The 14,931-nt window shown below is 36.9% G+C and overlaps 1 protein-coding gene and 1 long non-coding RNA gene across 2 annotated transcripts; both read left to right on the plus strand.

Annotated features, from left to right (window-relative positions):
- The first annotated feature begins 439 nt into the window (after window positions 1–439).
- LOC117289240 (partitioning defective 6 homolog beta-like) lies at window positions 440–9,206 on the plus strand. Its single transcript, XM_033770268.1, has 3 exons — window positions 440–655; window positions 6,626–6,848; window positions 8,216–9,206. Exons 1-3 carry the CDS (start codon window positions 581–583, stop codon window positions 8,989–8,991), a joined length of 1,074 nt encoding a protein of 357 aa, XP_033626159.1. The 5' UTR covers window positions 440–580; the 3' UTR covers window positions 8,992–9,206.
- Window positions 9,207–13,386: 4,180 nt separating this feature from the next.
- Window positions 13,387–14,616, plus strand: LOC117288778. The gene is made up of 2 exons (XR_004518906.1): window positions 13,387–13,752; window positions 13,791–14,616. It is a non-coding gene; the product is annotated as an uncharacterized LOC117288778 (long non-coding RNA).
- The last annotated feature ends 315 nt before the right edge of the window (window positions 14,617–14,931 follow it).

The raw sequence follows: 14,931 nt of genomic DNA on the forward strand, positions 1-14,931 counted from the left end.
TGAAAATGAGAAGGATGATTCGTTTTATGTTCTTTTTGATGATACATCGTACAGGCATGGCATACGCAGTGTGTGACTGGTGCGTCGAGGTGTGGCCCAAAGTTTGGGTTGACAGCTTATTTTGAACGTGTATTTCGTGTCTAGAATTGACAACATTGAATTCTGCATTTTTATTGTGATAATTTTCCTTTCAACAAAAGTTTGATTTTTAAATTAAAGAACGCTTTGGTTAACATTGCCAAACATATTTACATGTACAGTATGATAGAATTATTCGCTTGGGCTCAGGCGTACCATCTATACGTTACGTATTGACTAAATTTTATGGCAGTTTTCGCATATTTTACGTGACGTCACATTATAATGAATTGGTCAAATGTCGGCCGCTGGTTCGCGGCTGTATGAGTCATTCCCGAACGTGGCTTCACAGATACCAGCGTGTACACAGACAGTACGTCGTGTATATTTCTTGTTTCGATAATGTTGGATTGGTACTCGAGGAAGGAAGGAAGTTATACTGTTTTAACTCCAAAAACATACGTTTCCTCCGTCTCAATGTAAGGAGTAATTGGCTGCCAATATGGCACACAACACTTCAGAAATGAGCAACGGAAACAGTAGCGTTGTTAATGGTTTGACTGAGGTGAAAAGTAAGGTAAGATTTATTGTGTTTGTTACTACGTTTTACGTTTATCTGTACGGGACGGTACGCACGTACGTCGTAGCACCAGCAGGGCTGCCCCAGCCAGTGTCGCCAATTCTGCCCACGCTACGCACGGCCAATAACTGGACAAGGTCCATCTTGGTTGGCCGAAAAGGGTTGCTGGCTGCAAGATCGTGCCAGCCAATGCAGATATTGTTAGCTTGGGAGGGGCCCTTCTTTGAGCATTGACACTGACAGTGACACTACAGTACAGTACAGGGTACAGTGACACGACGGTGTGACACTTGGATTTGGATTTGGAATAGCTAGTCATCCCATGGTCATGGACAGTCTGACCATGGAGCTAATAAAAAGAGTGTCATTCAGCTGGTCAGTGGATTGACTCATGACTGCGGCAAACCATCTAACAAAAATATACAAATATTGTATACAACGTTTAAACCTTTCAGCTTTACACTACAGCATCATACAAGGATAATATTAAATCAAAACATTAATTTATATTTATAAAAATTAAATAAATATTTATTGAATAAACTCTGAATTTATACTATTTCTATAATTTATTATAACTTATCATAGTGAGTCAATGCCTACTAAAAACTACATGCATAAGACCCTAACAAAATAAAATGGTCACACTACTAGACCAGTATTTCATTACCCATTTTTCCCGTAACATAGGAGTTATTGTATACAGGGGGGTCAGAGTGATTCTTATACACAGGACCTAGTTAAAACGTTTACCTTAAAACTTGAACCAGGAGTATTGTCGATTGAGAATATGCTGAAAAAAGGAAACGATATGTACTATTTATTGTGTTTTGTCAGCTGTGCACATTCTATTCGTAATCATTGTGCTTTTTGAATTGAGTGAAGTATAATTTTGGGAAACAGCTTCATGGCACAAGACACCTTTCAGTCAGGAATAAATACTTTTTAGGTCAGTTAGTTTTACTGCAGCAACCTACGTTCTTAGAAAGCAAGCTTTTTTTTTCATGATTTGTGGACTATGTCACTCTTCCGTCTGAGTATAAAATAAGATTGGGGAACGGTCCTACTACTTGCCGTCAACTCGCCGACTTGCCGTCAACTCGCCGTCAAATCATTTTCGTGCCGTCAACTCATTAAATTTACTTGAAAAATTTATAAATGGGGCACGGTAGTGTTAATTCTGGGCTAAACTACATATTTCTCATGGTTTTCGGTACAAATTCATTCACAAAAACGACTTTGTGTTGATAAAAAAAGTACCAATCATTGACATCTTGGGCCAAGATTAATCCATATGAAAAAGCAAGATGGCGGCCGACGGTTTTGCTGCTTCGAGATAATTTGTTCACAAGAAAAAAAACTCAATTTTTATTCCGAAATATGACCTAAAACTTACGCAAATTCTCCTTTAGCTGATACTTTACCGTTCTATGCTTCTTTTGTGGATTTTAAATGTATATTGGAGGAGTTGACGGCGAGTTGACGGCGAGTTGACGGCAAGTAGTAGGACCCTTGGGGAATGCACAACAAATTGTAGCTCCTGGTGTGGACAAGTTAATGGCTAGATCCATTTGAACAAGGAGTAATCTTTGTTAACAATGGAGGCAAGTATACAAATATTGACTGGCACTTTGAGTGCTATGGCTAAAAAAACTGTGACTCCCGAGGTGATTCCCCAGGTTTCTATTTTCCCAACCAAGGCACAGCCTACCAAACTATACAAGCTTGTACATGCACTTCAAGTACATCATCTTGCAACTAAATGGCAACATGATGGCAGAAGAAAGCACATTGTATGCCAACTCAAAATAAAAAAGTTGTACAAAATTCTTACACAAATTCAACCAAATTCATTCACCCCAAAGATGTGTTGTCTTGTGTTAGTGCAGCATTAATGAAATACAATTCAACATGAATGACCGACTCCACTGTATAATTCCCTTTTTGCTCCACTCTCTTGACCCCAGGTCTGTTATGTACACCCAATTAATCACCTTTTCCCACACTGCTGGCCTGTGGTTATTCACACTTGACTTGGCAAGTGTATAGTAGAGAATAGCAGAGCAGGAAACTTCCCACAATCTTTTGTGATTTACAACAATTGGTTACTGTTTTGTGTGAGTAATCTGTTTGATAATACTCAATGCTATGGAGGAAGGACAACTGAGTTGAACTATGTCATTAGTATTCATGGTTCATTAAAATACAAAATCTTATACAGTGATTTCCCTTGTATAAATGCTACACAAATCGCTTCAGTTGCTACTCAAAATTCATTCATTTGCTGCATCCAGTGCACACAAAACATGTTCAGTGATAGTTTGAAAGTGGCAGAGTCAACCAAATTCAATCAAATTTACTCAAGTGTTTAAGACAGAATTTTAAAAAGCAAAGCCTGTATGTTTTAAGTCATAAACTTGTTATGCAATCTACATTAAAAAAGTTGTAGTACAACATTACTCGTTGTATTCTAATTTATTCCTCCCTGGTTGTATCCTGTGTAGGTCCACTGATTGGCCTAGGATTCCCCATACATTCTTCCATTGTACTCAAAAGAGTAATAAGTGAAGCTATTAAGATCGACTATTATCATAATGCGTCACAGGTAAACAAAAGAACTGAAACAACAATATGTTCAAACAATACGCCTGCCTCAGTAACAATTGCACCCTGTGTTTAGGGCTGTGTGGCTTGATTTAACCATTGAATGACCCCAACTCAGTACACACCAACCACTGTATTTATCAGACTTGGATCAGTGCTGCATTTGTTTACCTACAAATACCTCAATGCAAATTACTGTTCCACTTTGTAAACCAAGACAATACAAGGCCAGGTTGGGTTTTAGTTTTCAATGGGAATAGAATAAGGAATTGATTCCTTACAAATTGCAGAACAGCAAAACAGAAGTTTGCGATTTTGTTTTATTCAACATTGACGTTTGAACACAAATCAAAGCTTTCTCTGACATGTGTTCACCACTTCATAATCGGTACTAACAACTCTTAATAATGTCTCTGTATGGTTTTATTTTTCAGAACTTTATGGAGCTTCCTAACTAACACATTTTAGTTGTTGTTGAGAATATCGTTAGTGAAATACTTACTTTAAAAAAAAGTATTGAAAAAAGAAAACAGAATTCTGATGAAATGCACTCAGTATTTTTTTCTTCTCTTTTAGAAGAAATAATGGGAAGTTATGAAGTGGTTAAATGCTTAAATTCTGCAACAACATCAATAACAACTAAAACAATTAATAACAACAACAGTCTGTGGCGTTACATTGTATTGATTACTTAGTTTTCAAAACGGATATCAGAATATTGGCAAACTGGGCACGTTTGTAAAATATGAAACTCTGTTTGACTTTTTGACCCAAACTTTACAATACCTGTGTTTCCTCTTTCTGAGAAAACAAGAGTTAAAATTTACCACATTTTGTACATCCCAGCTGGCAGCACATTCCTAACATTATACATAACAGGTCTTCCTCGGATAAATTGTTAGTTATAACCTGTTTTATATTTTGACAATTACTTTTTATGAAGAGCTGCATACCTTGGCATTGGTAATCAACCACTGTGACCATTGACCTAACACTACATTCAGACAGTACTCAAGTATTTAGGATGTTTAAAGGGAAAACCTGTTGGCTCTGCTGAGTTATGTACAGTATTGCATTTTATCGGGTCACTTTTCCTTTGGGTTTATGCTTTGTAAGTCTAGGCTGGGACACCATCATTTCTAACAAATTCTTTGATGTTTTCCTCTTATTACGGGCCTCGAAGTAACCAATGACACCCAAAACAGTTGCCGTCGTGGTGCCCTGTTTTTGCCGTAGTGCCCTGTGCAAAGTCCCAATACAATTTTAAAATGTCCTTGTAGAAATATTTTTTTAAATAGGAAAATTGCTGCGCCCCTTTCAAGAGCAAAGTTCAATCGAAACTCAGCCTACTCTAGTTTGAAACTCAGCCTACTCTAGTTTGAAACTCAGCCTACTCTAGTTTGAAACTCAGCCTACTCTAGTTTGAAACTCAGCCTACTCTAGTTTGAAACTCAGCCTACTCTAGTTTGAAACTCAGCCTACTCTAGTTTGAAAACATTAGAACGAAGCTGAATGATTATTGATTTTGAAAATGAAAATTGTTGAACGAATCCATTACATACAGTGTCTGTGTGGTAAAAGGAATTGGCTCCTTCCACTGCATGATGTAGTGAGACTCTTGGTAATTATAGGCCTATCACTGTGTGGTTGGTGTTCCTGTAGCAGGCCTCACACAATCTGGACATTCTTTCTTGTCTTAGTGTGGAATGTAGACACACCCATCACAGACACTTCAATCTTCTTGTTACCATGGCTACTTATGCAATAACAAAATGTGGTACAGTAAATCTGTCAACAATATAATTACATCGTATACGTGTAACTGTGCATAAGTTGTTCACTGGTTTGGGCATACTTATAATTCTGCCAGGGATTGGTATAATACATAGTTTCAAGAACCATTCCATCTGTCACAATGTTCAGCACACAAAGTACAAGATTATTACAGTACACTTAACATTGTATGTAGGCCTAATTAATCTGTGATTATTAGGAATGATCCCACATTGCATTAAATTAAAAACAATCGTTGAGATGGTTGGTTGGTGTACTATTATGCATGTTGCATCTGATGGTATCTTGAAATTTGATACCTCAGCCAATATGTACATGTACATGTACATATATGTATGTACTTGGTGTATCTTGGTGTATGCAGACATACATGTACTTGTATACATTGTACATTGTACACATGCTCTGTGGAAATGTGTGTTTTTCAATGAGAAAGGGTCATGGTATGGTTTTATGCAGACCGACATTGTTACTGCAGTACATATTTTCTTCTTTACATAAGATTAAGAGTGGCTGTTAGTGTTAGCCTTGTTTATGGTAAATGTGCACTAAGACAAGTTTGTCTTAAAAAACATAATGGTTATGTACGTCTATTGCAAATGAATAATCCTGAATCTACACAAAGTTGTACTAACAATTCACTGTATTGTAGAATGTATGTGAACTCAGTTGCAATAATTGCATCATTTTACATTAAGGAATACCTACCATAGAAGCAAGCAAGTCACTGGACATACCAAGCTAAACCTTTTATAACACCCTAACCTTGGTGCAATCTCAGTGGGGTTTCCCATTACCAGCTTCTAGCCTTCCTACTACAGTAGCATGCTTCTAGTTGAGATCATTATGGATTGTAACACACCTCATTGCACGCCATGGCATACCACCTCTTGCCCTCAGAGTTTGCTGTCAACCTCTACTTTATGGATACAGTTTCAATTCTCTGTCTTATTGGCTTAAAACACATCAATATTCAGTGCTATTAGAAAACTTGTATTTGGTGTCAAGTTGGTAGTAGATAATTTGCAAGTGGTTTAATATTACCAACTAGTGCTTTAAGAGCTACTATAAATGCTTTTTCTTTTTAAAGTCAAGGTGCATCACATACACTGTGTGTGAATGAACAATGTACCTACGTACATGTACCTGCCACCTGTATTTTCATAATGTAATATACAGTACATTTACTTCTTGTTTTTGTCATGTTTTTGAGAAATTGGAAAATATAGTGCAGGATCTTCAGATATTCATGGATTTTTTTGTATTTTTGTGTGTTATGTTTGTACAATGTATTTTTAAATTGCAAAGAGTATTAGTATTGAAAGATAAACGGTATTGATGCAACAGGGACACTTTTTTTTCTTCTGGGTTATCGTACAAGACTTGTTGTATTTTTTATTGATTCCATTTTGAAAAGTGCATTATATATTTGACCACATGAAAATATAGTTGTAAAAGGAGAGCAATGCTATCAATTATAGGATGTGGATAGTTGAACAGTGAAAGTGTTACTTTCGTTGAGTGAACAAATACTAAGATTTTGCATCTGTTCTGATTGTTCCTATACAGTTTGATGCTGAATTCCGTCGTTTCACAGTCACTGGTACTATTCAAGCAACATTTGAAGACTTTTACTCCTTTCTTGAGAAGATTCATAAGATATCGAAGATACCTTTCCTCATCGGCTACACAGATCCTCAAGGTGAACTGTTACCAATCAACAATGACGATAACTACCACAAAGCACTCTCTATGGCAAGGCCATTATTACGGATTGTCATCCAGAGAAAAGGTGGGTATTGCCTGCAAGTTTCTTCTCAAGAAGCTTTATAGAAAGTTGATTATATAAGTTGTTTTACCCTTACAAGCATGTGTATTAAGCACTATATACTCTTTGCTTTCCGGAGTTCTGTGAAGACAAATCACTCAGGTGGGATTGGATCCCATGACCTTTGTATTGCTAGAGCAGATGTCTTACCACAAGACCACCTAGCTAGCCCATGGCATCGCGATGTACATGTAAGGGTAAAAACAAAATTAGGTTTTTATCCCAGTGTAAAAATAACCCTATTACATGTATGTAAGTTTATTATAAATGGGTTGATTGTAGACATAAAACTTGAGACAAATGATTCCAGAGTAGAGAATCTTCATGGGTGGCATGGAGTGATGAGATGCAGCTACATGTTACAGAAGGAAACGTACAAGTCTGCGAGAGATGCCAAGATGATCCGTCATCAATTGTTCTTTTCAGAGCCACAAGAACTCAAGAGATTATTTCAATATGGAACAAAACAGCAACACTCAGAATATCAATCAGGCACATCAAGTGCTAAAGCTTGTATATTGTGCATTTTTTCACAATTGATATATTTGATATACATGACCATGAACGCTATACCTGAATGATTAATAGTTGCTAGCTTGGAGAGCTAGTCACCTACATCAGCATATTATTATAAGTGGTGGTGGTTATTGTTTATACCACACAGTAACAGAGGTCAGAGATTGCATTTAAGGTCATAGATGACTCCACCATCTCAGTCTATGATCAGAACTACACTGAAATGCTTTCAAAACTACTCACTACTGAACAGATTTTTGTATTGCAGAAATAAAGAACAACAACTGGTGAATTATTGCCAGCCCTGTCTAACTCAAAGATTGGTTTTACATGTACAGTCAGAAAAGTAAAGTCTGTTGTTTTTATGGCATACATGTACATGTGTTTCTCAATGATAGTTTAAGGATTTTTAGCATTTAGGCAAGTTTCCATTAGATAAATTTTTTAGGGGAAATTACACACGTTTGCAGGCCTGCAATTTCATATTTGAGGGGGCAAGGCCTTTTTTATTTTACTAAGAACACTTCCATTGGAAAATACTTTTTTAGCTATGGGAAACTTTTACAAATCTAGGCCTATGTACATTTGTAACAGGCGGGACAGTGTAAATCTAAGCCTGTGTTAAAAAAAGCTCTCTAACTCTTGATGTTCCTAGAGATTTATTTCATACATGTAGGAACCCACACATACAGGTTAAGGTAGTTTTGATATGGAATGCGTTGTTATTATTGTTACAAATAAGATAAACTCACATGACAAATTGTAAACACTGTATTTCCAATCTGACATGAGCTTTTAATTTCTTTGCATCTCAGATGAAGTCACTCAGATGCAACCATTCAACATGTATGGAAGCTCAAAGAAGAAGAGTAAGTTCAACCTGGGTGGTGTCTCTGCCCCTAAGCAGCTAGCTCTACCCATTGGCATGCCACAAGATTTCCGTCGTGTCTCAGCCATCATTGATGTGGATATTGTACCAGAGACGCATCGTAGAGTCAAACTCCACAAACATGGTTCTGAGAAACCATTAGGTTTCTACATCCGAGATGGAACCAGCGTCAGAGTAACTCCTCATGGATTGGAGAAAGTTCCTGGTATTTTCATCTCGCGTCTTGTACCAGGTGGACTTGCAGAGAGTACAGGACTCTTAGCTGTTAATGATGAAGTACTTGAAGTCAATGGTATTGAAGTCAGTGGTAAGACGCTTGACCAAGTAACTGATATGATGGTAGCTAATAGCTCTAACCTCATCATTACAGTCAAACCAGCAAACCAGAGAAACACTTTATCAGGTGGTAAGCCTGTCTCATTCATGCCAAGGATGTCAACAGTCTCTACAGCATCAGTCCCATCTTTGACTGAGACTGAAGATGATAGTGATGAAGATGAAGTCAAAGACTTAACAGAGACGATAAATAATCTGAATTCTGAACAAGGAGGAGGAGATGAAAGAAACATTCAAACAGCAGAAGAAAGGGAATCATCCCCTCATGAAGAGCAGTCTACTAAAGAACACATCATTCAAGAAAACGGAGGAGTGTCTCCAATGGAAGAAGATGTTGAAGATGATGATAATGTATGTACTCTGTAAGAAATCGAATCATCGGAGTCTGCAATCTCCTTAAGCTTCTCGGAATGGCTACTCATTGTAGAGCTACTGTGCATAGCTCAGTAATCCATGTTTTGTGTGAGATACTGTAAAACAGCCTGCTTCGAAATACTAATTATACACAAAGGCCATGGTACCAGGGTCCAATTTCAAAAACTGTTTAGCAGAAAATACTGCTAGTGCGAGACAAATTTCTTTGCTATGCAACAATTTAGTGGGGCACCAGTAACAGCATTGCAAACTTAATGTTATTTTGGTTGGTAACCCGTTTCCGCTAAGCAATACCATTCGGTGCTAAGCAAGTTTTTGTGCTTACAGGCTTTATGAAATTGGGCCCTGGTGAAGCATCTTTCAAATAATCAGATGTTTCAGTCCTTTATGACAGAAGACCAGTTGGGAATAGCAGAGATGGTACATGTAGGAACATAATGTTGAAGAGTAAATGTGTAGCACTCTATGTACCATCCAAGTGTTTCAACTCAAACCTGTTAACACCAAGAGTGACCTACATGTACATGTAATTCAATCGTCCATGTTTTTACAAAGAGTTGTATTACAGTTAAACACTGATAATCATTTATTTTGTGTACATTTATTGATGGGTTTGGTGTAAATATGCTGGTGGTTTGTTTGTATTGGGTAAAATGAAGTAGACCTGTGTTTATGCCAAGAGTAAGAGTTTATTAATGCTGTCATGGGTCTTAACGAACATCTATTAAATTAAGAGCTACTGTGTACACCATGTACAAGTAGCTGACTAGCTTAGCCAAGTTGAATAGCAGTTAGCAGGTTGTTGGATCCATGTCATTCAATTCACACAGGATACTTTCTGAAGCTCTCAGCAAGCTTTCATAAACTGCCATTATGTTCCAACAACAGTTTCACCACACAGTACAAATGCAAATGATGTTAATAACCACTTACAGCAAGGTGAAGATAAAACATACAACCACATGTAATAATGGTAGTAAATAAACTCAATGTTAAAACCAATTCATGTTCGCACATTGACAAGAATTCACTTCACTTTCATGGCATTTTCTACAGTGTGCTCTTTGCAAAGATGTTTTTCTCTTGACCTATGAAGTAACTGCCACTATCAATCAGTTAAATCATCTCACATATCAATCAGTTAAATCATCTCACATGTTATTATGGTTTCTACAAACGCACACACTGAGCTAGCTGATTGGTAATCCCAAGAGACTGCTAGATGGAAAGAGAAATTAAGTTAGCATTTCTAGGGGGAGATTACTCTCCAGTGCTAGGCCTGGTGGAATGTCATCACTGAGAGGCCTATGCACATCTGCAAATGGCACATCCATCCTTTGGAAAATCTTAAAGTCTATGGGAAACTTTAAAGGGACACCAAGGCAATGGGGGAACAGGCCAGTTGTGCAGGTTTTCACTATGTTCCACACACCTCAACACAGCACACTGTAATAACAATAGCTTGTATGTATTTGTTTGACATATTGGCATTTGTATGTTTAGGGGTGGGGGGGGGGGTTTCAATCAGTCTGTAGATGTTCTATCTGCTTACCAGACACCTGTGACACTTACTCCCTGTTGTGTAGACGACTGTGCAAGTCATTCAAACCTCTATGATTTAAACCTGTTAAAATGCTCCCGAGTTTCCTTGACATGTCAAAGCAATGTACAAGGGACCAAATTTGTCCCCAAATCTTTGCATCCACATGAGACTTGCACGGTGTATTGATCAATCAAGTTGTAGAATACAGTATTGAACAACTTTAAGGTTTCCATTAGCATTGCCTGTTTTCAATTCTGTTGGAATGCGCCAGTTTTGCAAGTGATTGTAAATTGTGTACAGAAATTGATTGACATTTTACACTATTGACAAAAAGAGAATGGCCTACAATGACCAAGTGTGTGCTTTATAAATCTGTAGTGTACATGTAGGTACTGTACCATGTAAAAACCTTCTGGAGATGTTTCAACAAAAACATTGTGCATGAGGAATCAGAGCTCTGGTACAATGTGATTCACACCAGCATTCAATCACAGCAAAGTAACAAAGTAACAACATACTATTATACCTATAGTGCCTTCAGTATGGAGCTTGATTTTCTCAAGTATTTTTTTAAGGTATTTTCAGTTGGAGAGCTGGTGGCTAAAAGTACAGCTTTACCCATACATGTACCAACAATTATTAATTACTATAAATGTCCAATTTCATTGTAATACATGTCCATGTAAAACCAAAGACGTAATCCCATGCATGGCATGTATTGCCATATTTTGTTTGAATGGTCCTAGTAAATCACTCCTAGGATCCCAAGGCATTTTATCATAATCAGAGTCCATCAGTTTTGGTACAGTAATGACATTGGATTGAAATAAAATGAGGCAGGATCCAACATTATGCACATTACTGGAGAGAGTTAGTTTAGTCAAACTCAGAGCTACAATTTGTTTTGGGAAATTACAGTACTGCAATTTTTGTTACATTGCAGTTCTGAATCCATCAAAATCAGACAAAACTATTGACTGGATTATTGAGGATTCAGGTTGGAAATAATGAGGAACAACACATCTTTCATGAATCAATTCAGTCATTTGAGACTGGACTGTTTGTCGAAATAAACAACTTCATTCCAATTTTGTAAACTGCATGCAGCGTAGTGTCATAATTGCAAGGGTGCCTATTTTTTCATGTAAATATTTGCACACAATCACTAATAAAATTGTATTTTTGATAACATGTAGATAAAAAAAGTGCTTTACTACAATTGTAAAATGGTATTCATGTGCATACATTTGGGGTTGAATTGTTTTTAAAAAGATCCCTTAAAGTTTGATATACAAACGATTTTTAAATGAGTAATTGGATAAATAAGGAATTTGAATATTGGTGATGAGCTGGTGAAAAATATTGTACATACTGAGAAAAAAAAGGGACTTATTCACATTTTGTACCTTACATTTTACAGATAATGTACTGGTGTAGAAACTACATGTAAAACAAGAAATGCAAACAGGAACAACTTCAAAAAAGAAGATAAAAGGAAGTACAATCCAAACATTACAACAGCCCCACACCCACCAAGTATTTTATAATGTACATTTTATGTACTAGTATTCACCAAACCAGCTGAAATTGTATTAATTAATTGATAACTTTACATGTGTACATAGAACGCTAAGGCCAAGGTGAAAGAGAAACTGTGAAGCTTGCAAATATCCAGAGTTCAAATTTAGTTTGCTGACAAAAACAGGTACACACCTGCCAAATGATAAATGACAACTAGTTGACATACATGCAGTACATGTACATACTGTACATACTTGTGACTTGCATGACCTACCTGTTCTGTTTTGTTTTGCCATTGCGTTTAGTGAACTTGACAAGAGTTAGGGTGATCAGGAACTATCATGATGTCGCAGCAAGAATAAAATTATCAACCCTCAAACAGGTGAATGTAGTTTCACAATTTGGACTCAATTTTGTTGCATTCAGCATAGTGCCAAAGAAATTTCACTAAGCCTCTTTTCCGAACTGTGGCTCCAGCTTTGCTTTTTGGCTAGCTTGGGCTCTGTCAGTAATATTGAAAAAGTACACATTGCTTCTGTGATTTCAAACAGCCGGACGGTACCTAAGCCAAAGCCTAAGGAAATTACCTCACAGTGTTGTGGGTAAAAGTTATTTCTTAAAGGAACATTTAAGCTGGAACATAAACTGACAAACCTGTAGAAGTTTGAGATCGATCGGCCATCTGGGTCACGAGAACCGATTTAAACATTTTGCATGACATTGATGCAAAAAAAACAAAATGAAGAATAAAACGATTACTGAGCGATAAACTCAAAACGCAAAGTTAAATTATTTATTTCTCATCAAATAAAAAAAAAAAACTGTTGCTAATTTCTTTGCTATCTAAGGCTGTTGTGTAAATTTGTGTTTCTTAAGTTTTTCTGCTTTATTTTGGGCATACCAGTAGATTTAAACTCCTGCATTATAGGTTGATTATAACAGTAGATTGTGTTTAGTTATCGTTTTAGTTCTATACTTTTTACTTATCAGTACATTAAATTGGTAATTCTTTACATGTTAAAGACACTGGACACTATTGGTAATTGTCAAAGACCGGTCTTCTCACTTGAACATATGCATAAAATATCAAACCTGTGAAAATTTGAGCTCAATTGGTCGTCAAAGTTGCGAGATATGAATGAAATAAAAAACACCCTTGTCACACGAAGTTGTGTGCTTTCAGATGCTTGATTTCGAGACCTCAAATTCTAAACTTGAGTTCTCGAAATCAAATTTGTGGAAAATTACTTGTCTCGAAAACTACGTCACTTCAGAGGGAGCCGTTTCTCACAATGTTTTATACTATCAACCTCGCCCCATTACTCGTCACCAAGTGAGGTTTTATGCTGATTATTATTTTGAGTAATTACCAATAGTGTCCACTGCCTTTAAACACCACAATGTTATGCACGATTATTTTTTCCTAAGTTTGTAAATTCACATTATGTATTATTTTTTTAACAATCTTTGTGAGCGTTTAGAGACACTAGATTTGCGCTACATGTATATTCATTTGAAGGGAATTTAACTCTGTATTCGTTAAAATGATTGGTTGATTTTTTGTTGGGGGTAAAGGTAAGTACCAGAGGGAATTCCCCTCATTGGATTAAAGGTAAAGTACCAGAGGGAATTCCCCTCATTGGATTAAAGGTAAAGTACCAGAGGGAATTCCCCTCATTGGATTAAAGGTAAAGTACCAGAGGGAATTCCCCTCATTGGATTAAAGGCCACTTTATTACATTATTGACATCTCTCCGTCTTCAAAAGTTCTTCAAGGCTAGAATTCTTTCTGAGAGGTTTAGTATTCCTGTGATTTTAAGCTGTTTTTGTAAACCTCCCCTTGCCTTAAATTTTGCTGAACAAAATGTAATATTTCTAAAGAATGTTAATTGATGATAAAACGCCCTTTGTTATCTCTTAAACTTAATGAACAGTAAAGAACAGTTTGTATGAAAAACTGGAAGGAACGGGTACATGTTGTAATCCTACATCCATTGCCCGACCTAGGGGTAGGGGTTGGGGTGAGAGGTGCTAGAGCAACTCCAAGGGCCTGCTGTTTTTTGTTTTAGTTTTGTTTTTCTCCACAAAGAGAAAACTAAAAGGAAGGGACATTGTTACCATATTGGAGTGTAGAGCATTGGCACATATTTTCAACATGAGCCACTGATTCCAAAGGCCAACACCCCTAAACCTGCCGAAGGCATCATTTACATGTATTTCCCATCCCCTGCCAAGATATTCTGCCCAACCTTCTTACCTGAACCTTCTCCTATTGGTATACTTCCAAGACTATAATAATGTGTTGAATTCAGAAGAATCAACATTCCATTTTATCTGAGAAATGAAAGTTAGAATGGAAATTTTGAAAAGAAGAGTGATTTTACTGAATAGTGTCCACATTTTGTAACCCTTTTTACACTAGCTATTTTGGACCTAAGAACTGTTATATTTAAATATTGGTAAGCTTTTCATGTTGTGTACATTGCGTTGGTCATTTTTGACACTTGTTTGCATATCAGAATAAAGAGGGACATTAATGGATACACAATCAATATTAGGTCTTCACACACGATTCTTTATTTTCTGCATTCACATCAAGTACAGACTTTACCAATGTGCATTTTGAGTAGTTTCTATCCCCACCCTAGTCTTTTACCTGGGATTACACAAATGCCATGACCCTTGTTTCCATGGTCTTTGGATTGATGCCCCATAGACTGTCAGATTTTCCAGAAAATGGCCTTGTGAAGTTCTGGGTCTGATAGAAGTCCCTCCACACACCCTAATATTTGTGTTTATGCAGTTTTTTTCTTACATAACTCACCCATAGCCTTAGACAACCCCAGTTCAGCCCCGCACCCCCAATC

The sequence above is a fragment of the Asterias rubens genome, chromosome 4, assembly GCF_902459465.1.
Source record: "Asterias rubens chromosome 4, eAstRub1.3, whole genome shotgun sequence".
In the NCBI taxonomy this organism is placed as follows: Eukaryota; Metazoa; Echinodermata; class Asteroidea; order Forcipulatida; family Asteriidae; genus Asterias; species Asterias rubens.